Here is a 23661-nt window from a genome sequence, read left to right on the forward strand (position 1 = left end):
TACACCGTTTTATTGATCTATTGTTGAAATTATGTTTAAGTTGTGTTGTATTATGTACGTCTATATGTAAATTATATGAACTTCCTTATCTGTTATATTTGTCCCCTTTTATTTCCATCGTTTTCGAAAGTTTGGGAAATTTGCAAAAATGCGTATATTAACCTGATATGATTTGATTCGTTAAATCGGTTAAACGACACGGTTTTGTTTACTTTGGTTTCGGTTTCTGTTTCACTATTTTCTTCAAAGATGCTTGTAACCTCTTTTATGTTATATTAATATACAATGGTATATATTTATTAATATTTACACAAGAGTAGATGTATTTATAGTATCAGTATCACTAAGCTCATCTGCTTCTTTAATGCTTGTATGGCAGACCTTTGCGCATTCTAAGCGACCTTGACGAGAAACAGTCTACTCTCTTTTAATATTAAGAAAGTGTCATATCAACAAACGAGAGGACAAATTTTATTCACGACTCGTTCAGTTTGAACTAACGATCAATATGACACAGTACTTAATCTGTATGTTATGACAATATGTAGGGTATTTCTTCTGTATTAAGCTTCAAGGGCATATTTTTGGGAAAAAAGTACTTCGTTTTCTGAAAACATGCGACTTAAAGGAGGTGTTTTTCATTGCTTTGTTACGTTATCGCTGTGGGTGTGTGAACATATTTTTTAATACGGTCCATTATGCAAATTTTATTGAAATCTACTTTTGTAAAACAAAGAAGTATTTTTCGTACGACTGCTTACGATTTTAAACCAGACGACATTACTTTAACACAGTATTGAACCAGACGACATTACTTTAACACAGTATTGAATTTTGTTTATTGACAGTCTTGAATGGGTGACATCTGCCCGGGAATATAGGACGAGCTCTGTACACTTTAAATACACCTATATATAGCACATCTAAATAAAGATCTTCAATCAGCTCTTGATTTGTGTCCCAAAATAAGTTCAATAAGTGTATTCGTGGAAGCAACAGGCTGTTCAGTTCAACGAATCTGGTCACTTTGTGTTTCCACAGAATGATCATGTACATGTTCGACTTCTGGTGATTACAATTGTATGATAGCGAGACAACGAGTAATAATATATAGATCTATATATGTTGAATGCGATACTGATTGTGTCCTTACGATGGTATTTTACCAATTACATTCTAGAGAGACTAAATATGTATAGATCTAAATATATTTTGAACATTAGAAGGGCATTCAGCAAATGGTTAATTGTGTTGTTTTTTCATAATGTTTATTCTATTCAAATAATACTTTTTTATCAGTTTAACCGACCTCATTCAAATTTGTGGTTGAAAATTGGTTTCTTAAGTATTTTCTATCTAATAATTTCAATATTCATCAATATTTTAGAACATAGATTATAACTATGATGATACAAACTCTGGCAGACATTATTTTTATGTTAAAATAAAATATAAACTGTACAACAAAGCCATGTAATGTTAGAATGACTTCATAAACAGGAGTACATCTTTTCTTGTAGATTGAGGTTCCTGACCAAGCAATTAAAATAAAAATGAGCTAGATAGAAACCAAAAAAAAACAGGCCATAGAAACGAATTCAGTTGTTCCGAAGTGCATATACACACTTTCGAGTAGTACTTACATCCAACATTAACGTCACAATCGGTCCGAATATTTAGAGGAACTTAAATCCAATATAGCACAGTAACCTCCGGATATAAAACAGACACAGTGTTTCCTTGTCAATGAGAGAGCGAATGGGTGTTAAGATTTATGAGGAAACTATTTCATGGGATTCGTCGATTTCTTGTGTAGGGAATCCCGCAAGCGAATATATTTAGCTTGAATTCCATCATGTAAATACTTATGAAATGTTTATTTTAGCTCAAACCAAGGGCAAGATATACTTATAGCATTTATTCTCAAAATTCTGTCTGAACTATGAAAAGTTGTACAATTCTACACAAAACAAAACAGCGAGCCTCGCCCAGTGTCATGTATAGTTTCAGGTAAGACCGCTAATAACCTACAGATGGAATTCACCAGATGACTACAGACTGACTGCCAGATCACTATGGTCTACTACTTAACATTATTTTGTATGACATCATGCTCTAATGATGACAATTTTTTTTAAACTTGACCCAAGGGAGAGGGAGGGGGGGTTTACCACAAAACCATGCAATATGTATATTTTTGTTTTCATTTCTTATTTACGCGCAACAAAAAAAACGTTTAAACCGAAAATGCAGTGGTGTTGTGCTGTCTAGCTAGCATTAAAACGAACATATAACATTTTAAGGGCAGCTAAAACGATGAGCAAATAAATTTACAATGTTAGCAATGGTCTTAAAGACAAAAACATGCCTCAAAGAAATATGTCAGCGACAACAATACTAACTCAACAATAATAACTGGTATAATATAATTATAGTCTCACTATGTACCCTTTGTCAACAAATTTATACTTACTACTACAGTGTTTTGAATATTGAGCAAGTAGGTTTTAAGATGTAAATGATGACATTGAAATTATAAACATAGACTTTAAACGCAAAAGATATCTGGTTTTTACACTCATATATCGTCATCTCTGAACATTGACTGTGTAAATCCATTCAAGCGAATGATACAGTGTTGAAAGACTGGGTTTTCCTGTAAGCAAACATATACATGGCATTTTTTATCTTTAATAAACCAGTAGAAGTAAATAGAAACGGGAGTAATGATTAGTTCTTTTAAATAAGATTCCTTCCAGCTTCAACAAATTATTTAACACTAAATAAGAAATTTTCCGCGACATACTTGTAGGTCTAGGAAATAACACACTTAAAATACCGAGACTGTCATTACATCTTCCGCAAATTCCTTTCACGCGGTTTCCCGTCGTTTCAATAGAGTGACTACATGTAAACCAATGATCACATTGTTACAAATGTAGTGACCAATTTTATCAAAACAGTCATAAGTCCAAAACAAACCTATTTAAACAAGCATGTAATTCTTGATGAATACATACATATACCTGATAACGAATTGAATGTTAACGCCACTTTCAGGATGTAGGAAAGTAAACACATTCATAGTCTAGTATCGTGCACACGAATGCTTTTCAAACGACTCAGAAAGCGAAACTGCTATTCAAGCCATAGCTAATGCAAGCTTGCTCGCACGTTCGTCATTGCAGTGATTTCCTTATATTTCGGTATCAACTTTACCTTGAACTGTAACACACCACTCCAGCTTACAGCGATAGTAAGCAATCTTATGTCTAATGGGTTCAATTAAAATCCGTTGTGTTACGACTGAGCCAATGCCAAATAATGTCCTTGTTCGCCTACTCAGTTGGACATTCCGACCAAAAAGTAGGTAATCTGTGAGTGGTTTATAAATGTATAGATTTGTAATTATCAAAACTCAGTAGGTTACAGCTTAATTCCAAAATGACCCATTTCTCACACTGGAATATACATTTGCAAGCAGTATAAATATATTACATAGCACGTTAAATTGTTATAATGTAAATGTTGCTGTAACAGTAAAGACGCGTATTATCTAATATCGGCCTTCATATGCTCAATTTTGGGTACGTCAAATCTACTTGAATATACGTTTAAGGTATTTTGTAAGATAGTTTAGCATGGCTGAATACGGTAAATTACAGGAGATTCGTAACCTATCATTCAAGTCTAATAGCGATTTGTTCGATAGTGATACAAGGGGTCTTAGTAGAAGGTGTACCACCTTGATCGTCGCCAGTGTGGTCGTCTGCGTGCTCATGAGCGCCGTGTCGGTGGCGGCCGCGGTCGTCTGTTGTAAAGCTTGGACCGCAATGAACGCCGGTTTGCTTAATACGGTGAGCGGAACCGGTTTCTACATGTACCCACAGCAGAGCTTGCCGACCACTCACAAAGACACTCATAGTTTTGATTACCTGCACAATGCGCTTAAGGTAGAAGGAACGCGCGCTCCGGTTTTGTCGTCAGTGAAAAATGATAAAGCTGAAGGAGTGACTGCCGTCTCTCAATTATCCGATGCGGACAAATTTGACTCTATTGACAATGATCACGTGGACGTTGAAGAGGAGGATGAAGAAGATGACGATGATTCTATGAATGTTGATCAATATGGTATCAAAGATGACATTGTCACGACATTAGATTTAGATGACGATGCAGAATATGCGGATATTGACTCCTTTGAAATATTGGAAGCGGAAAACGACGAGGAGGAAGATATAGATGGGTCAGATGCCAGTGGAGCCGGCGATCTAGAGACAGGCAGCGGGACAGTAGGGCAGAGTCGAGACGGGAACAGTGAACTGAAAGTAAGGGGCACTTTTTTGTACTAGTCGATGTGTTGTAGTTTTTAAAACTGAATGTTAAACCTGGTGTTTTGTTATTGCTGGAGTTCTCTGGTTGTAACGCATATAGTTAACCAAATATTCAATAAATACATGTTTTATAACGTTATTTGATTTATATCAGAAATCAGTGTTGATTACATTTGTGCAATATCATTTATTTACCAGGATATCTGGCATTGTTTTCCATAATGTACTGCAGTACATTAAGTATCGCCTGTAAAGTGGTCCTCTAATATCAACCACCAAACGGTGACTATCGATACAGATGTACTGTCAATAAGATACATATTTTATCGTGAGTATATGTACATGTTTATGTTATTCAGCCAGCTGTTTAAAACCAGACAATTGTGTTTCAGACCAGATCCCGGGTATCACGAAGTGCAGCAAAACCGAAAAACAAAAACAAAAAGAAAGACAACAAAAACACTAAGAAAAGTATGTTACATAAATCATAATATTTAATGTGATCATTACAATACATTTAACACCTACGTTAAATTATTATAATATAAAATAATATTATAATATAATCTAGCTTAATTTACCATTGTAATAATATTTGTTCAGTGACCAAGCTTATCACCGATCTAGAAGCGAGACTGACTGCCATGAACGCATCCTTCTACAGAGACCTCAACGAGCGACTGGCTGTCCTCAACAACACCTTCTACCAAGTAACTGCATAGCTCATTGAACAAAGAACCTTCATGTCATTTGAGTAGGTGATATCAGACAAAGCAATTGAAGTCATGCAGCAAAATTAAACGCAATCACGTTTTTGCAACCTACTTTCTTTCCCTTTCGCTTCATTTGAAATATTAACGTCAACCAGGTTTAAGTCAGTATGGTTGTGGCTGGTAACCTCTCTGTTATTTGGCTCAAGTAAACACGTACGTTACTGATAACACATATCGATCGATACATTTTTTAACTTAAAATGTTTAATAACTATATAGGTAAAAATGTTCCTGGAAGATTTTCACTATAAATAATATTCCTGTACTCAAACATGTTCTCACCAATAACTCGTGACATTTTGGTTCAAATATACCAAGGAGCACTGTGTTTTACAGATCGCGCAGTTTACTAAATCCTGATTAATTGTATTTTAAGAATTAGATGCAGCGGTTTAATAATTGTGTCTTTTGTTTTCCACAAACTAGTAATGGTTTCATTCCTTCTATAGCGCAGCAAACATAATTTTCGTGAAGTATCGTACAATATTAATCGGTATTGAAAAAAACCTTCATTGGTGGTTAGTACCATTGCACTTGTAGATTGTGCAACGGTGATCGTATAGAATATGAAGTACACTTTCTGTGTGAATGTGATACTAACAATGATTTACGGCGCATACACTTTGCAGATATATCATCTGAGCTGACGAACCACAATTCTATTAGTAAACTGAATATACTAATGTCTTCATGTCCACGAAAACTGGCTAAATTTACTGATAAGGCATATTTAAAAAGACGAACTGTTATCTATGCATAGTAATGGATGAGTATATCATCGACAAAAAATCATATTCGTTATCTATTATTCACATGTATCAGGGTATGTGATGCTAGTGTATATAATTTGAAATATTCTGTTTTTTTACTGTTAGGCCCATCGGATCGGGTTCAAAACACATTGTATATATATTAATATGATATTTTGTTATATTGCACATTGAACTATAATAAACCTACGTACTTACTTGCACTTGCAGAAAGACCGACCTAGTGCTCACTATAGCGGAAACACCGGCATCAAGGCGGCGCATTTTAAAGCAGTGAAAGCAGGTAAAAAAAACGGGAGAGGATCACTAATGCCTATAACTTCAAACACGGACATATTCATTTGTTCGACATATGTGCCTGCATTAAGCGTGCCTTCTCGTGGATTATGATTGTAAACTGGATAGTTTGTTTATATTATATAGCATATAACTATATTAAATTCAACCTTAGATGTGCTCCATTTATGTCATTAATATACGAAGACCACGCTGTCATTTGCAGAACTGTGAATTCGCTTTTGTTTTTGTGATCTACATGATATCGAAAACAACTACAAAAACAACAACAAATTATAACAAAACCACTTACGCAAAAGTCATGTTTGATATATTATACACTTTCTGCAGCCCAGTTTGAAACCAATATAGACGACGAACGTTTGAGAAAATTGGTTGGAAAAAAATATAACGAATATGAAATCATCGGTAACTACAATTTTAACTTTCGCTTTCATGTTCACGTATTATTTCTAAGTGCAAAGTATTAACGAAAGTATTAACGAAACGATATTTAGTTTAAGTAAAACTTGAAAGGAATAAATCATAATAATACATGGCGTTTAAATAATTGTTGATATTAATTTTAAAAAGACTCGTTCAAAGGCACATTAATAAAAGCACACACATAGCGTGTACGCGAATGGCACAAAAGAAGAGCGTAAGATTTATTATGCCATATGTCCGAATCCAATTTTGTTTCTATAAGGAAAAAAACTTATTATTAAAGATTATTCAATGTATTAAAATTGTGCAGGTATAGACATTTAATACGATTTATTTTTAAATTGTGCAAAAAGTCCATTTAGCTATAAAAAAAACACAAGCTTATTAAAATAAATTCAGACGTGTATGAGCAGGTCCGCAGTCATCAAGTCACTATACGTATATCTTACAGATCCATGCACATACATAGCAGACATGGGCGGCATGTTGTGCTTAAACAGAACATTTATACAAAGTAAAAACCATTATTATTACAGACTACATCTCTTGGTGATTTTGAGCGCTTTCTTTTAGTGCTCTCTTTGCTGTCGATGATCTACCATGGGAACGTCTTGATACTTTATGAAGCTTATGATAACAGTTATAGCTCGTTCACAAAATGTTTCCTTCCGCCTGACTAAACTTACTTCACAATTCACTGTCACTTGGTGTGCATTCTTCCCATAGTCTTAGGTGATGGTTTGTCGCTCTATGCGTGTACATGTTTATGACCGATGTTCAATATTAAGGAAAGAACATGTTGTGTTGTCTAAAATATTTAGTATAGTTAATGAGCTTTAATTTCTGTTTTGAAGGGTCCGTTTGGTTATGTTTGAATGAACAACGTAATTAACAGTTAGGATGGTTACCATAAGTAATATTTCCACTGGTTACCTCTGTTTCATCTCTACCGAATCTTCTGTTCTTATAAAGACACACGAGCTATTCAACAGTTGACACATTTGTCATTAACACTTTCTGTAACCGTTTTTATAATGTTCTTGTTACAGACAAGTTTGGTACAGAAAAGGAAGCGTTGCGCATATTCGAACCCGCCTCCTGGGTGGAGGAAGCGTCATCTCCCGTCACGTACAGCATAGAGAGCGGACAGGCACGTGTCAAGGAGGGCGGCCTCTACCTCGTGTACGCAATGGTACGACACAACACGGCCCTGCGCGCATATTGACAATCATTGTTCAATATGAATGTGTTACAGTTTATCAAGTTTAATTACGTTATAAAGATAAAGAAAGAAAGTTATAAAAACGTAGGAACATTGGTAGACACTCTTGCAAGAAAATGTAGGCTGTAAAAAAGGTTTTCGAAATAAATATAAATATAATTATGTATAAATGTAATTAATTAAACATATTCATTATATTGTATTACGCTTTAATTTTGTGATTTTAGTGTTTGAACCGTGGTAACAGAAGCGACAAGAATGTGTCTATCCAGACGAAGAGCGGGGCAGACGGCACCACCATCATCAAACAGTTCTACTGTCAGAACGGCATGTACCAGGCTTCTGGCCCAGTGACCAGCCTGCAGTCGTGTTTCGTGCAGGGCATGGTAATGCTCAGTGCTAATGACACCATAGAGATCCACGGGCGATCGACCGAGATACAATTAGGCCACGGTACAAACTTTGGCGTGATCCAACTCAGTAGGAGACTGGCGTCGTGAGGCGAGAACAGAATACGTGTGAAGCAACAGCAGCAAGCGGTTAGATCGTATATGGTGGTTGTGTATACAGTGTAGTTGATTGAATGTGTTCAAAAGGGAAGAAAGACGTTGAAAAAGACGCACTGGTTTTCTTGAAAGCTAAACTATAAGACATTGATTTAAGCTTTATATGTATTGCTTCAATGATAGTTGGTAGTTAATTGATATCAATATTGCCTCATTATTTATTATTCTGGCTGTGTAACTTTAATATTTATTTATACAAGCAGTTTGAGTCTGTTATCATTGCCAGGATGTCGCTTTATTTGCAATTTCATTTATTATTTGTTAGGTATGTTTTTTCTAATTGCATTACTTACCTCTCTATGTTCTTTTCAACATATATTCATACATGACGGTAAATGGCATTTTAAATGATTGTTGCTTTATTTTTTATACATTTTTAGAAAAAAAATAAAACGAAAAAAACGATGATTGTTGAGTTCAGGTGTGGTAGATTTTATAAATTTTTCAAAGCAGCGACGTCTTATTGTCAAATCCAATATGGCATATATGATGCATTTCGTCACGACTCACGGTCTGATCACAATGCATGATGGGTTCCTATCTCCCGGGGCCTGATGACGTAGGAGAGTGGGTTCCAGTCTCCCACAATCTGATCATGAAGCATAGTGGTTTCCGATCTCCCACAACCTGGTCACGAAGGAAAGTGGGTTCTGATCTACCACAATCTGATCACGGGACATAGTGGGTTTCAATCTGACACAATCTGATTACGAAGAAGAGTGGGTTCCGATCCCACGCAATCTGATCACGAGACATAGTGGGTTCCGCTCCACAGGGCCTGATCACGAAGGAATAGGGTTCTGATCTCCCACAATCTAATCACGGGACATAGTGGGTTCCACTCCACAGGGCCTGATCACGAAGGAATAGGGTTCTGATCTCCCACAATCTAATCACGGGACATAGTGGGTTCCGCTCCACAGGGCCTGATCACGAAGGAATAGGGTTCTGATCTCCCACAATCTAATCACGGGAGATAGTGGGTTCCGCTCCACAGGGCCTGGTCACGAAGGAAGGTGGGTTCTGATCTCCCTCAATCTGATCACGGGACATAGTGGGTTCCAATCTAACACAATCTTATTTCGAAGAAGAGTGGGTTCCGAGCTCACGCAATCAGAACACGAATCATAGTGGGTTCCGATCTCATAGGATCTGATCACGAAGAAGAGTGCGTTCCGATCTCACGCAATCTAATCACGAGACATAGTGGGTTCCGATCTCACAGGGCCTGATCACGAAGAAGAGTGGGTTCCGATCTCACGCAATCTGATCGCGCAGCATTGTGGGTTCCGATCTCACAGGGCCTGATCACGAAGAAGAGTGGGTTCCGACCTCACGCTATCAGATCACGAAGCATAGTTGGTTCCGCTATCAAACGGCCTGATCACGAAGGAGAGTGGGTTCTGATCTCCTACAATCTGATCTCGAAGCATAGTGGATTCTAATCTCAAACGGCCTGATCACGAAGCATAGTGGGTTCTGATATCAAACGGCCTGATCAGGAAGAAGAGTGGGTGCCGATCTCAAAAGGCCCTTGATCACGCAGCTGTTTCAATAGACTCCGACGAGTACTCCTCTCAGTAGCAGGTCTTTGTTTTCTTCACAACACGTGATCATGTTGCATGTGAGTCTCAACATGTCGCACACGTCGTGATGTTACATATGCGTATTTAATTTACAACATCTGCTTAAATCAATTTAATACGAGTTTAAATAAAGACCTATATTAGGTAATATTTTACTTCCGGGTACATAAACCTATTTTAGATTAAACCACTGCAATTCGGGTATCGTTAAACTAGATACCTAAATGTCATTTTAAGTTGAAGAAGAAGTTTTGTTTAAACAATAAAAATTAATTTTATAACAATTACAAAGGCAGACTATACATTTCATTTCGCAATAAAAAGTTTAATCTTGCAATAGGCACTGTGTTTACATTCATAATTGGGTCGTAGTTCAGACTACATATGACACGAACATGTTGATATGCAATTATCAATAGATAATATGTTTGCTTACACTGTAAGTAAAAAATCTTCCAAAGAAATGTAACTATGTGAACCGGTAGTTGCAATCAGGGAAGAGATTAAACGTGGTGCTCGGATTAAACATGTTTGACCACCAAGACAACATTGGAGAGTGCTTTCAGAAATCAAAAGTGACCATAACATGTAACTGTCGTCAATGGTATATGAGGACATGTATAATAATCACGGTGTTTGGAGTGTGTGTGATCTGTTGGTGCGTTTATTGCACGATACTCATCGTGAGACTGACTCAAGAACTGGATGATCTGCGGCAGTCACGTGACCGAGTACGTCATGTTAACATTCCAAGTAACGGTGTCAACAGTTACCCCGCTCCTGAAGTCGGACTGGGTGATCTGGTAAGTCTGCCATCCAGTTACTACGTTTCAGGACATGCAGGTCAACGGGTAAACCCTTCAACAGACTGTATGTGTTCGAGTATTTCTTGGTTAATGAAGTCCTTCTGCGCCCGAGGCTACATTATGTGTGGACCCAGAGTGGGCCCAAGCACTAAAATAATTAATTTATCACAAACGTTTGCAAGAATTATAGCTGCTTTTTAAGCTATTGCGTTCTTACTGAAATATTGGTACGTTTCGTTGTGGTCTTGTGCAATGGGGGGGGGGGGGGGGGGGGGGGCGGGGAGTACCAAACTGTCTAAGATGAGAACCGCGATTGCCAACCATTGCACTTACTGGAATAATTTAAAAGCCTGTAGTAATAAATAGTACGTACATACAAGTTTGTTTTTTTTGGTTACATACAAGTTTACAGTTTACGAGATTTAGTAACTAGTAATTTTTTGTCGGATAATGATGTGTGTGTGTGTGTGTGTGTGTATTTCGAGATTTATGATGTGCTTTCCGAACCAGAGGCTACATTATGTGTGGACCCGGAGTGTCAAATAGCACTATTAACTTATTAATTTACTTGACTCACGAAAGTTGGAGCGAGGTTTGAATTATATGTGAAATTTTTAGCTATTTCGTTGTTACTGAAAGGTTTTTCAATTTTGCTGTGGCTTTATGGTGTGTGTGAGTGGGGGGAGGTGTGTTTGTGGGGGGAGGGGGGGGGGGGGGGGGAATGCCGGCATTGCCGGAGGAAAACCCACCTGTCCGGTATTGTGACCACCAATCAAACCCACATGCAGCCGGAATAGGAAATTGAACCCGAGTCGCCTAGGTGGGATGCTCATGTACCAACCACTGTGCTGGCCGGACAGCCTATTGTTGTCGGGCAATGATGTGGTCCGAAAATAACGATTTTAGTTGTATATGTTACAGTATTATGATGAAGATAAAATAATGCAAAGTAAAAAACTTATATGTAGAGAAACAGACGTCTACAGCAATACGTCTACATCAAGTGAATATTTGGTGTCGTAATGCTATTTTACTGCAAATCACCCCTTATCAAGGGAAGTAAATCAAAATCAAATTCAAAAGTCATCGCGTGCTTGCTCTATCCTGATTGCGATGTGCATAAATCAATGACAATGATCATTTGAAATGTGAAGCTTATGTGTATACATGAACAATGTGTAAGATATAAACAACTTGTTTATTATTGTAGGGTGTTGTTGACTCCCATCTTTACGTCGAGCGGACCCTCATACATCAAAGGGTGAAACGAAGTAAAAAGGACAATCAAAAGTCTACTAAGATGCGGAAAGAAAAGAAAGAAAAAAAGGTTCATTTATAAGATATTCCATTCGCGGTAGTAATCTATAATACAGATGACAAGAACGGCCTCCGAGTGTATTCATTTATTCAAATTATATCTCTGTTACAGATTCACACGCTGACATTTTCCAATTTCTACGGACATAGGTCACACACTTATTTGGCCATACAAATTCGTGCTTATGTGTGCTTATATATTTCAGAAAAAGACCTTGAAGTCAGCGCATTTTATTCCCCGCAGCGGACTTCAACCACAACATGAACACAACTGTGAGTCTTTGAGTTCAAAAGTCTACACAACATGTAGAAATAACCCGTGGCACAATTATGCTCAAATTTTTAAGATAAACAGGGGCTTACCATCGAAGACAAGACATTCATGTCAAAATTCATCTAAGCATTTAATTGCCATTAAGTATTATGTTATGGTGATTAAGTGTAGTATAAATCACTACATAGAAGGAGATAGAAGGTATGTGTGCATTGTAGATAATTCTACCATCGAAGTGTTCCGGCTGGCACCTTGGTGGGTGACGACGGATAGCCCATTTACCGTTGCAGAGCACGGCAAGTTTAGGGTGGACTATACAGGAACATATTTAATCTACGCACAGGTAAGCTTCATGTAACGTACATCATCTACGCCCAGGCTAGCTTCATGTAACGTACCTAATCTACGCCCAGAATAGCTCCATGTAAAATGCCTAATCTACGCCCAGATTAGCAGCATGTAAAATACCTAATCTACGCCCAGAATAGCTCCATGTAAAATGCCTAATCTACGCCCAGAATAGCTTCATGTAAAATGCCTAATCTACGCCCAGAATAGCTTCATGTAAAATGCCTAATCTACGCCCAGATTAGCAGCATGTAAAATACCTAATCTACGCCCAGAATAGCTCCATGTAAAATGCCTAATCTACGCCCAGAATAGCTCCATGTAAAATGCCTAATCTACGCCCAGGTTAGCTTCATGTAAAATGCCTTATCTACGCCCAGATTAGCAGCATGTAAATTACCTAATCTACGCCCAGAATAGCTTCATGTAAAATACCTAATCTACGCCCAGAAAAGCTCCATGTATAATGCCTAATCTACGCCCAGAATAGCTCCATGTAAAATGCCTAATCTACGCCCAGGTTAGCTTCATGTAAAATGCCTAATCTACGCCCAGGTTAGCTTCATGTAAAATGCCTTATCTACGCCCAGGTTAGCTTCATGTAACGAACCTAATCTACGCCCAGGTTAGCTTCATGTAACACACCTAATCTACGCCCATATTAGCTTTATGTAACATACCTAATCTACGTAAAGATTAGCTTTATGTAATATACCTAATCTACGCCCAGGTTAGCTCCATGTAACAGACCTAATCTACGTCCAGATTAGCTCCATGTAACATACCTAATCTACGCCCAGGTTAGCTCCATGTAACATACCTAATCTACGCCCAGGTTAGCTCCATGTAACATACCTAATCTACGCCCAGATTAGCTTTATATAACATACCTAATCTACGCCCAGATTAGCTCCATGTAACACACCTAATCTACGTCCAGGTTAGGTTTAGGTAACATACCTAATCTACGCCCAGATGAGCTTCATGTTACACACCTAATCTACGGCCAGGTTAGCTTCATGTAACATACCTAATCTACGCCCAGATTAGTTTATGAAACAAACCTAATCTACACCAAGATTAGCTCCATGTAACATACCTTATCTACGCCCAGGTGAGCTCCATACAACATACCTAATCTACGTCCAGATAAGCTCCATGTAACATGCCTAATCTAGGCAAAGGTTAGATCCATGTAACAAACCTCATTTACGCCCACATTAGCTTAAGGTAACATACATAATCTACACCCAGCTAGCTCCATGTAACTTACATAATCTACGCCCAGGTTAGCTCCATGTAACAGACCTAATCTTCGCCCAGATTAGCTCCATGTAACATACCTAATCTACGCCCAGGTTAGCAGCATGTAACAGACCTAATCTTCGCCCAGATTAGCTCCATGTAACATACCTAATCTACGCCCAGGTTAGCTCCATGTAACATACCTAATCTACGCCCAGGTTAGCTCCATGTAACAGACCTAATCTTCGCCCAGGTTAGCTCCATGTAACATACCTAATCTACGCCCAGGTTAGCTCCATGTAACAGACCTAATCTACGTCCAGATTAGCGTATGTAACATACCTAATCTACGCCCAGGTTAGCTCCATGTAACAGACCTAATCTACGCCCAGGTTAGCTCCATGTAACAGACCTAATCTACGTCCCTATTAGCTCCATGTAACATACCTAATCTACGTTCATATTAGCTCCATGTTACATACCTTATCTACGTCCAGATTAGCTCCATGTAACATACCTAATCTACTCCTAAGTTAGCTCAATGAAATATACCTAATCTACGCACAGGTCAGCTCCATGCAACATGCCTCATCAACGCCAAAGTTAGCTCACTGAAAAATACCTAATCTACGCACAGGTTAGCTTCATGTACTTGTTAACAAACAAAATGATCCTATGTTTTACAATTAATATCAAATGATTGTATTTTGATAAATACATACCAAGAAATCGCCTATTATGTATTTATGTAAATATCACCTATTACATAATAAACTTTAAATAAAAAGGACTTGTTGACATATTAACGTTTTAAAAAATCTCATTATTTAAAAATATTTTACAGACTTAACCTTTTACAATTGCAAGGAAAACGTAGAGTAAAAATAATACATTCCTTTGAATCCATGGCTTCTGGGACAAAACAGTTTGCGCTTACACTGCGCCAAGCATGCTCATAATGCTTTAATTGTTCATAGCAAAATTGGCCAATACTTTAACAAATTGTCGTAAACAGGAATTTTGCTTTAAGCATAGTATAAAAATGTTTGTTCAAGCATAGTACATGTATATACATTATTTTGTTAATCTGAAACTGTTTTTGAAAATCGTTATTTCTTCAATCTGTGAAAAAGTTCCTTTTATATTTTTTATACTACTTGCATACAAGTTTGAGTATGTATCAAGCAAGTGTACACTTGGAGACTTTTCTAACACATCACTTAATCATATCAATATAGCTCCCTAATTTTTTAACGGCTTGTGTTGAAATTTGGACCAAGAATAATTCAACACATATCTGATAATTCCTGAAAATTTAATTGAAATTGAAAAACCACAAAATATAAAACTTAACAAAATAAAAACGTCACTTCAAAAGACAAATTCGCAAACGCATACAACGTAAAATAATAACACTGTGAAAAGTAAAACGCATAAACTTACACGTCTTAATAACTGACAGGCTTGCACCATGCCGATTAAGCCGTTTCGCTCCTAAATATTCATACGAGCCATATTGTTTCTCTTTAATCAATGTTATGTTTTTCTTGTGTAAAAACTTACCTAGAATTATGAAATTGAAATTAAACTGGAATAACATGTATATCGCCTTTTACTACACTTGGTGATTTTTCTAACGCAACACTTTTAAAACTTACATATCTCAGTAATGAGTCAATATTTTTATTTAAAATTGCACATGTGATCATTTGACTACAATATGTGCAAGCTAGCGATAAAATCATTTATCCATGACGATCGGACGCTTCAGCAAGTGGAAAAGGTAGCCAGTAAATTGCAAAGTGCGCGTTTGTGCTCCTGAATATTCATACGAGCTATATGGTTTTGTAAATTAGTAATATGTTTTCCTTGTGTAAGAACCCACCTAAAAAAATTAAATTGAAATAAAACTATAATTAAATCGCGTTTCAACATTTCCACGTGCACAAATATGGAAAGCGTCCAATCGTCACGGATGAATGATTTATCGTGGGCTTGCCTATAATGTAGTCAAATGATCGTATGTAAAATTTTAAACTAATATCTTTACTCATTTATAACTGAGCTATTCAAGTTTGAAAAGTGATGCGTTAGAAAAGTCCCAAAGTGTACTCGTTCTTTCCATTGTATAACATTGTACAATATACAATGAACGAAAGCTGTGTTGCCTTCTTTGCGTTTAAAAGTGCGCGTCGCACTGCGTGCATATACTGATATACTGTATATTTATTTTTTACAGGTGCTGTATAAGCACGCGCTTCCCTTCGCGTCCCTTGGCGTGGTTCAGCACCGTCCCGATACCCCCCGAGACATGCTGCAGAGCATCTACTGCAGACAGGAGATCCCCACGGGACAGGGCCGCCAGCTGAGCAACACCTGCACGCTGACCGCGCTATTTCAGTTGCAAAAGGACGACTACATAACGCTAGAGAATTTTTACATTGATCCTGAAATAACGTACAGTGTCAATTCGACATACTTCGGGGCGGTATTACTGTCCTAGTGACAGCATACAAAGAACATATGTGCACATATAGTATATTGTTTTGTTTATTATACACCGTTAATGTGTGATGAATGCTCTGCAAATTCATCATTATTGTAGACCGTATTATTCGTATAAAAAGTTCTTTTTACATGAACAAGACATCGGCTGTGATCACTTTGATAGTCAATCGACACGGTTTAGGTTGAGTATACTATGCGAGGTTTACAATGTACGCTTACGACACACCTTCTGGTATTGTAATGTCATACATTGACGCTATTTATACTCTCTAAACCTGTGTAAACTGTTGGGAATTCCCATTGGTTAGTTTCAGTTTATATAGAGCTGACTGCGCTGAAATAAATCGGGTATGGGTCATTAGACCAGTTTCACATTAAGAATGAATTTCTTTCTGTCGGCCTAAAACCCAGAGTTTCACATTAGAGCTTATATATGGTACATTTGAGAAGCGCTTCCATTACAAACGTATTGCTATTGATCAGGTGCTGTGGTCGGCATTTCAACGGGAAAGGTGAGTGTTGCGTAGTTTCTTCCATTAAATTTATCGGGATAAGAGTCTTATTTCAAAAGAGGAATCCGCAAATTGAGGGCTGTAGTAAGTTGTGAGTAAATGACAACTGATTTTTCCAAAAGTTTCTTGAAAATAATGTACGCGTCAATTTAACTCGACAATAGAATAGATCGCAAGTGCTTGTGCTGTTGATATCTTGTTCAAAAAGGCACTTGTTTGCACATGTTAGTTATGCTGGAAACGGTGTATTCGCTAGCAAATCTTCATTATGAATTATTAATTTATTTTATATACATGTAATTATAATTTCAAATTAAAAAGAAAGAGAACAATGCTATCGTCTGATTTCCAAACTGTGGATTTCGAGTGGCTTACCCACCGAGACATTCAAGCTTTTTAAATAAAGATCGTAGTTAAACGATCTGTTCGTAAAATACATTTTTAAATTGCACATGACAAGCGTATTTGTTTCGATTTATAATTGCCCATACACGAAATGGTTAATTAAATATTTGTAGTTGTTAGTTTTATGTTATGTGTCTCCTCGATACATATCGTTTGGATCGTTACATAGTTGATTAGTTGGTTGGTCGGTGGATCAGTTTGTTTGTTCGTTCGTGCGTTTGTTTGTTTTTCATTTGGTTAAATGTAACGTTGTGTCCATTATTCGATTTTTGATTGGCATACATGATCAGCATATTAAGACGTTTAACGTCATGCAAGCTATGTCGCTCGCTTAAATGTTACGGTTACACTGGGCACTAAAATTTTGGATACACTTATTTGGATATGTGAAAGTAAATGTCGAAATATACATAAATAACCATCATATTAAGACAACTCATGTCGTTCGCTAAAAGGTCGAGGTCACAGATGATACTTGGAGTATATGCATATTCATGAACTAGTGAATGGGAATGTTCGTGGCTATAGTGTGCATGATTGGATTTTTATAATGAATTGGAACACATGATCACGACATCAAGACTAATTGTTGTGTGCAAAACTATGATCAGCATATCAAGACGTGTCTCGCGCAAGAACCAGACTACTATGCTCTAGATCAAGGCCATACTCGGAGTTCATAGGCCATTTACTGTCCAGAATAGAACTGTTTTATGCATGGTGGAATTTAGTTTAATTAGGCACGTACGTTTCTGGTCCCAATTTGTAATGACTTCTATCGAAAATGAACATTGAAAAGACTATGTTTACAATTCATTTATCTGTGGAATTAGATATTAACTTGATTCTTGGACGTTGAAGTGAACTACATATTTATAAAGCATGTGCCTTCTGTTTGGGACGTTTACTTGCCTTCTTTCGACATGTATGTTCTTGTGTTCGCTATAACTGATATTCATTGCCTCTTAACAGATCTTCGAACCTCCAAAGAATGCAATCTAATGACAAAAGAGAGGAACACTTTCTTTTAACATAATGTATTTTAATTGTACATACTGAGAAAATATGTTCGGTGATTGTAATGTGTCAGGCATCACGAACAAATTAATTTTATGCGGCCTTAAATAATGTTAGCTTATGTGCTTCCTCCAAGCTAAGTCAGTCTTCACAAACGTTTGTATTCCAATTTCAACTATTTAGAAAGTAACCGCAATAAAAAAAACATGTTATACATCGGCAAAGTTGAAGAAAAAAAACTTTTATAAAAAAAATAATGGTTGGTACGGCATGTGATTTTGAAAGGAGACTATATGGATGAGCTTTGTTTGTACTAGAAGATAAGCGTCTTTTTCCATAATCAATCCCTTACCAGAGTAAGGCGTGGTAGGCATGCATATGGACTATGAACCCATGACGTGTGCTTGTCTGTTTGAAATCATCGCCTGAAACTACGTTTCCTAAGATACGTCATGTCCTTTTTACCGTTGGGGAGGAGGTGGGAGTGGGGCATGCACAACTTCTTTGGCATAGTCATAAATTATTTAACACGCAGTGAATTAATTACGTGTCCAAGTCAGCGCCGTAATTTAAATAATTAATTCACGCGGGCATTGGTAGCCGTTGTCGTATTTATATTAATCCGTTTGATTAAAAATCGATTTATAAACATCATTCAAGATGGTTTATTTGCATGGCTAAAACTAAATTCTGACATCAAATTCTGCTATGACATATACTGTACTGCTACCGGAATATAAACAAAGGAATCCGATAATCATCACACATGTACTGACAACTGTTTGAAAATGGTGCAAAAACAACAACAACACAATCATAGTGCAGTAATAAATGATTTCAGCAAAGGCCCTCACATGTTCTATCTTTCGATTGTGTAATGTCGTTTATAAACCGAATGCTCACACCATCCGGCGAGGCCGTGGTGTGGTATGCTGGGAACGCTGTGTTGTCAAGAATGCCGGGAACAGGTATTTAAGTACATAGTTTCTATGTCTGTTTTGAATAGTCACTATAATGTTAAACCTGATAGGTGTTAAATGGTGAAGACTCTGTGTTTTAATTATCAGCATGATATAAAGAAACGGTGTACAAATACTGAGCCTGATATACGGAATAAAGGGTCGATTACTGAGCGTGTTCTAATACTGAGCCTGATATAAGGAGTCGGTGTTCTAATACTGAGCCTGATATAAGGAGTCAGTGTTCTAATACTGAGTCTGATATAAGGAGTCAGTGTTCTTATACTCAGCCTGTTATAAGGAGTCAGTGTTCTTATACTCAGCCTGTTATAAGGAGTCAGTGTTCTAATACTGAGCCTGATATAAGGAGTCAGTGTTTTTATACTCAGCCTGTTATAAGGAGTCAGTGTTCTTATACTCAGCCTGTTATAAGGAGTCAGTTTTCTAATACTGAGCCTGATATAAGGAATCAGTGTTCTAATACTGAGCCTGATATAAGGAATAAGTGTTCTAATACTGAGCCTGATTTAAGGAGTCAGTGCTCTAATACTGAGCCTGATATAAGGAGTCAGTGTTCTTATACTCAGCCTGATATAAGGAGTCAGTGTTTTTATACTCAGCCTGTTATAAGGAGTCAGTGTTCTTATACTCAGCCTGTTATAAGGAGTCAGTGTTCTAATACTGAGCCTGATATAAGGAATCAGTGTTCTAATACTGAGCCTTATATAAGGAATGAGTGTTCTAATACTGAGCCTGATATAAGGAGTCGGTGTTCTTATACTCAGCCTGTTATAAGGAGTCAGTGTTCAAATACTCAGCCTCATATAAGGAGTCAGTGTTCTAATACTGAGCCTGATATAAGGAGTCAGTGTTCTAATACTGAGCCTGATATAAGGAGTCGGTGTTCTTATACTCAGCCTCATATAAGGAGTCAGTGTTCTAATACTCAGCCTCATATAAGGAGTCAGTGTTCTAATACTGAGCCTTATATAAGGAGTCAGTGTTCTAATACTGAGCCTCATATAAGGAGTCAGTGTTCTAATACTCAGCCTCATATAAGGAGTCAGTGTTCTAATACTCAGCCTCATATAAGGAGTCAGTGTTCTAATACGGAGCCTCATATAAGGAGTCAGTGTTCTAATACTCAGCCTCATATAAGGAGTCAGTGTTCTAATACTGAGCCTTTAATAAGGAATAGGTGTTAGTACAATTAGCCTGATATAAGGAGTCAATGTTCTAATACTGAGCCTGATATAAGGAGTCAGTGTTCTAATTGTCAACCTGATATAAGGAGTCAGTTTTCTAATGCTGAACCTGATATAAAGATAAGTGTTCCCATACTGAGCCTGATATAAGGAATAAGTGTTCTGATATATAGCCTTTTATAAGAAATCAGTTTTCTTATACAGAACCAGATATACGGTATCACTGTTCATGTAAACACGTGTTGACAAGAAAAGTTATTTAATCGTCTTGTAAGGTTATACTTGTCGGTGCTACTACTTATCAATATTATATTGAGTATTTGTTCATTTTGTTTCAAACCGTCAACAACGCACACGAATGAATGGAAGTTGTCATCACATACCGGCCACATACACCACACCGTACGTGCGGCTCGTGATGATTGGATTTCTTTCGTGGATACGAGGCATCCCGGTGTTCTCTTAATATCAGGGCATAGGCGATTATCTTCAGGATACACAAAATGCTGTCTGACGTCACATTAACAGGTTTCGGGATGCACATCTGTATGACGTTACAGGTATGCTTACAAACACACCTTATCTTTCTCAGTTTTACAGATATATATTTATGTTTAATATTTTACAGAACAAAATCTGGGATTTGGTTAGTGCTTTTTGGTGAATTTATAAAGAATGTTAATGAAATATTTTCTATTCAATATATAATGAAACGACAGCGAGATCTCATTTATAAAATGATTATTAAAACAAAACAACCATATTATTTCCAATGATAACGTTGAACATTGTTATCTTACAAATAGTTGATAAAAATACTCGTAACACGTTAGTACATGGCAAACAATGTTAAGCATGTGATAAATGCCTTTTATGTTTGACGTGTAATATATTGTGGGAATTTTTATTTAATTTTCACACGATTCACATAATATAATAAGGTTGTCGTTTCAAGGGTGACAACTCGTATGGGCTCCACAAGCAATAAAGAAAGGTAACTTCAAAATCACGTGTGATAATAAAACACCAGTTATTCCCCTTAAACATATACTACACTAAATAAATATATCAATAAGCACAACCATGAGACGAAAAAAAAACAACGTAAATATTCAGTCAGTATAAAACCGTCTTGAAACCGCACGTGCAGTTTGCCTCTTCTAATTTAAGACATAAATGTATAATTGCATGCGTGCATTGGTCAAGGTTGGCGACATGCAGACCTAGCTTCATATGCATACATGTACGAAACGTTCTGACATTTCGAAACGCAGATCTAAGACAATAGTCTGTTATTGTCCGAGATTTGCAAGGTCAATTTAATCAGTATATCCCCAGCTGATGTTCATCTATAGTGAAATATTTGCAACATCATCGTTTAGGTTACAAGTGCTTGTTCGGAGGTCAAGTAAACACGGATTGTTTGAGAAGTAAATGTCATGTTTCATGTTTGTCCTAGTGTCAACTGTCCCTGATTCTACCCACATACATCGCCAACCCGGCTGCACTAGATATTCTACTGGGTTACTGAGGGGTCTCCGATCACGCACTCGGAGATTTACGTAAGTTCACGAACACTGAGGTCCACACCGAGGCCAAACCGCTCCACCTTGATGCTTTACTGACTGGTCAGATCCTGTCAGTAGGACTCCATCACATGACAGACGGACGGAGTTTCCTGTAGATAGCCCCACGAACTTCAGCTCAACAACCTTGAACATACACTGAACAAAACTATGTCATACTAACCTACATTTGATTTCTTTTTAGAAAACGATTGTCGATTTCGTGGAATTGATGATATTATCAAAATGGCCCGCGTACCTATATATATCGAACGCTACACCGAGCGTGACCGCCGGGGCATGCGGATAATAACTTTGGCTTTCAAGGTTTGTAATGTTGCCAAATCATGTATCTAGATGTATAGTTGTTTTTTTTAGACATAACAGGGTAAATCAATATACATGCACGTGTCAATAAAATGTACCGTAGTGAGGCAATCACAAGAATGGTGTTGTATAATTGTAATAAGTATACGTACTATGAATATCAAGTTATATCAAGATAAATAAATGTGATTATTGAGTCGTATATTTACAAGGTCGGTCATGTAGCTCGCTGACAAAGATATGTTGGTGTAGTACACATATGTAAACATACATGTTCACGTCTTTCAGACATTTCAACGGGTTTAGATCTCTTTGTTAACTAAATCAGTAATGCAAGGGCTAACGCCCATGGATTTAAACAAATGACAAATAGTTAATGTCGCGAATATTAAAATCAACAGTTTTAAAGGGGCTTGTTCTCTGATTGCGTATTCAAAAAATAATTAGAATGTGATTGAAATAATTTCGTAACACAACTGTAATATTTTTTTTATAGTTTTAAATATTTATTATATCAAAGAAAAAGATAAAATTAAACATGCCTTTGCTGGGGACCGTACCCGCGACCTTTAGAAGCGAGCTTACTACCAATACACTCCACAGGCGTTAACATTAATATATAATCATTTTTAGTCAGAAGTGTTAGTTTGCTTGTTAGAATATAATGCATAGATTCTTTTTTGAATATATGAAAAGTTTGTTTGAAATCATCATTTTCCCCCACTGTGAACAAGTCACCTTTAAACATTTTACGTAAAGTTACACTTAAGCATCGAAATGTAATGTAACCAACTCAACTATGTTCACACGCACATACACTGGTGAGTTGCAATGTCCCATATTTTTTGGTAAAAAAAAGATGTCATTGATACTTATTAATGTTTGTTTTTGGTTCGAGTGTATAAATAGTGTCTTCTTTGAAGCCAAATACCAAGAAGCCATGCTTAATACGGAGGCATAGAAGTGACAGCAATTTGTTATTACACAGTGGAATGGGTGCAAACGAGGTGTGTTGTTGTGAGTTTTATAATATCGCGCAAGAAGGTGAGTGCAATACATACCTACGCGCGATTGTTAAACGAACAATACTTATATTGCCTCAAGTTCCCAATAATAATATGTTGTTTATGGTCACGATATATAGCATAAACATACAAAATCGATCAAGCGCGCAGACGCTAAAGAGATCACCCGTGGGT

General features: G+C 37.0%; 1 protein-coding gene and 1 long non-coding RNA gene across 2 annotated transcripts; both read left to right on the forward strand.

Moving 5' to 3' along the window:
• Window positions 1–10277: 10277 nt before the first annotated feature.
• LOC127835306 (uncharacterized) lies at window positions 10278–17316 on the forward strand. The gene is made up of 5 exons (XM_052361662.1): window positions 10278–10777; window positions 11991–12107; window positions 12304–12370; window positions 12590–12714; window positions 16204–17316. Exons 1-5 carry the CDS (start codon window positions 10502–10504, stop codon window positions 16465–16467), a joined length of 849 nt encoding a protein of 282 aa, XP_052217622.1. The 5' UTR covers window positions 10278–10501; the 3' UTR covers window positions 16468–17316.
• Window positions 17317–19918: 2602 nt separating this feature from the next.
• On the forward strand, window positions 19919–22908 carry LOC127834651 (uncharacterized). Its single transcript, XR_008028036.1, has 3 exons — window positions 19919–21130; window positions 21512–21564; window positions 22030–22908. It is a non-coding gene; the product is annotated as an uncharacterized LOC127834651 (long non-coding RNA).
• The last annotated feature ends 753 nt before the right edge of the window (window positions 22909–23661 follow it).

Source organism: Dreissena polymorpha, chromosome 6 (genome assembly GCF_020536995.1).
Source record: "Dreissena polymorpha isolate Duluth1 chromosome 6, UMN_Dpol_1.0, whole genome shotgun sequence".
Taxonomy (NCBI): domain Eukaryota; kingdom Metazoa; phylum Mollusca; class Bivalvia; order Myida; family Dreissenidae; genus Dreissena; species Dreissena polymorpha.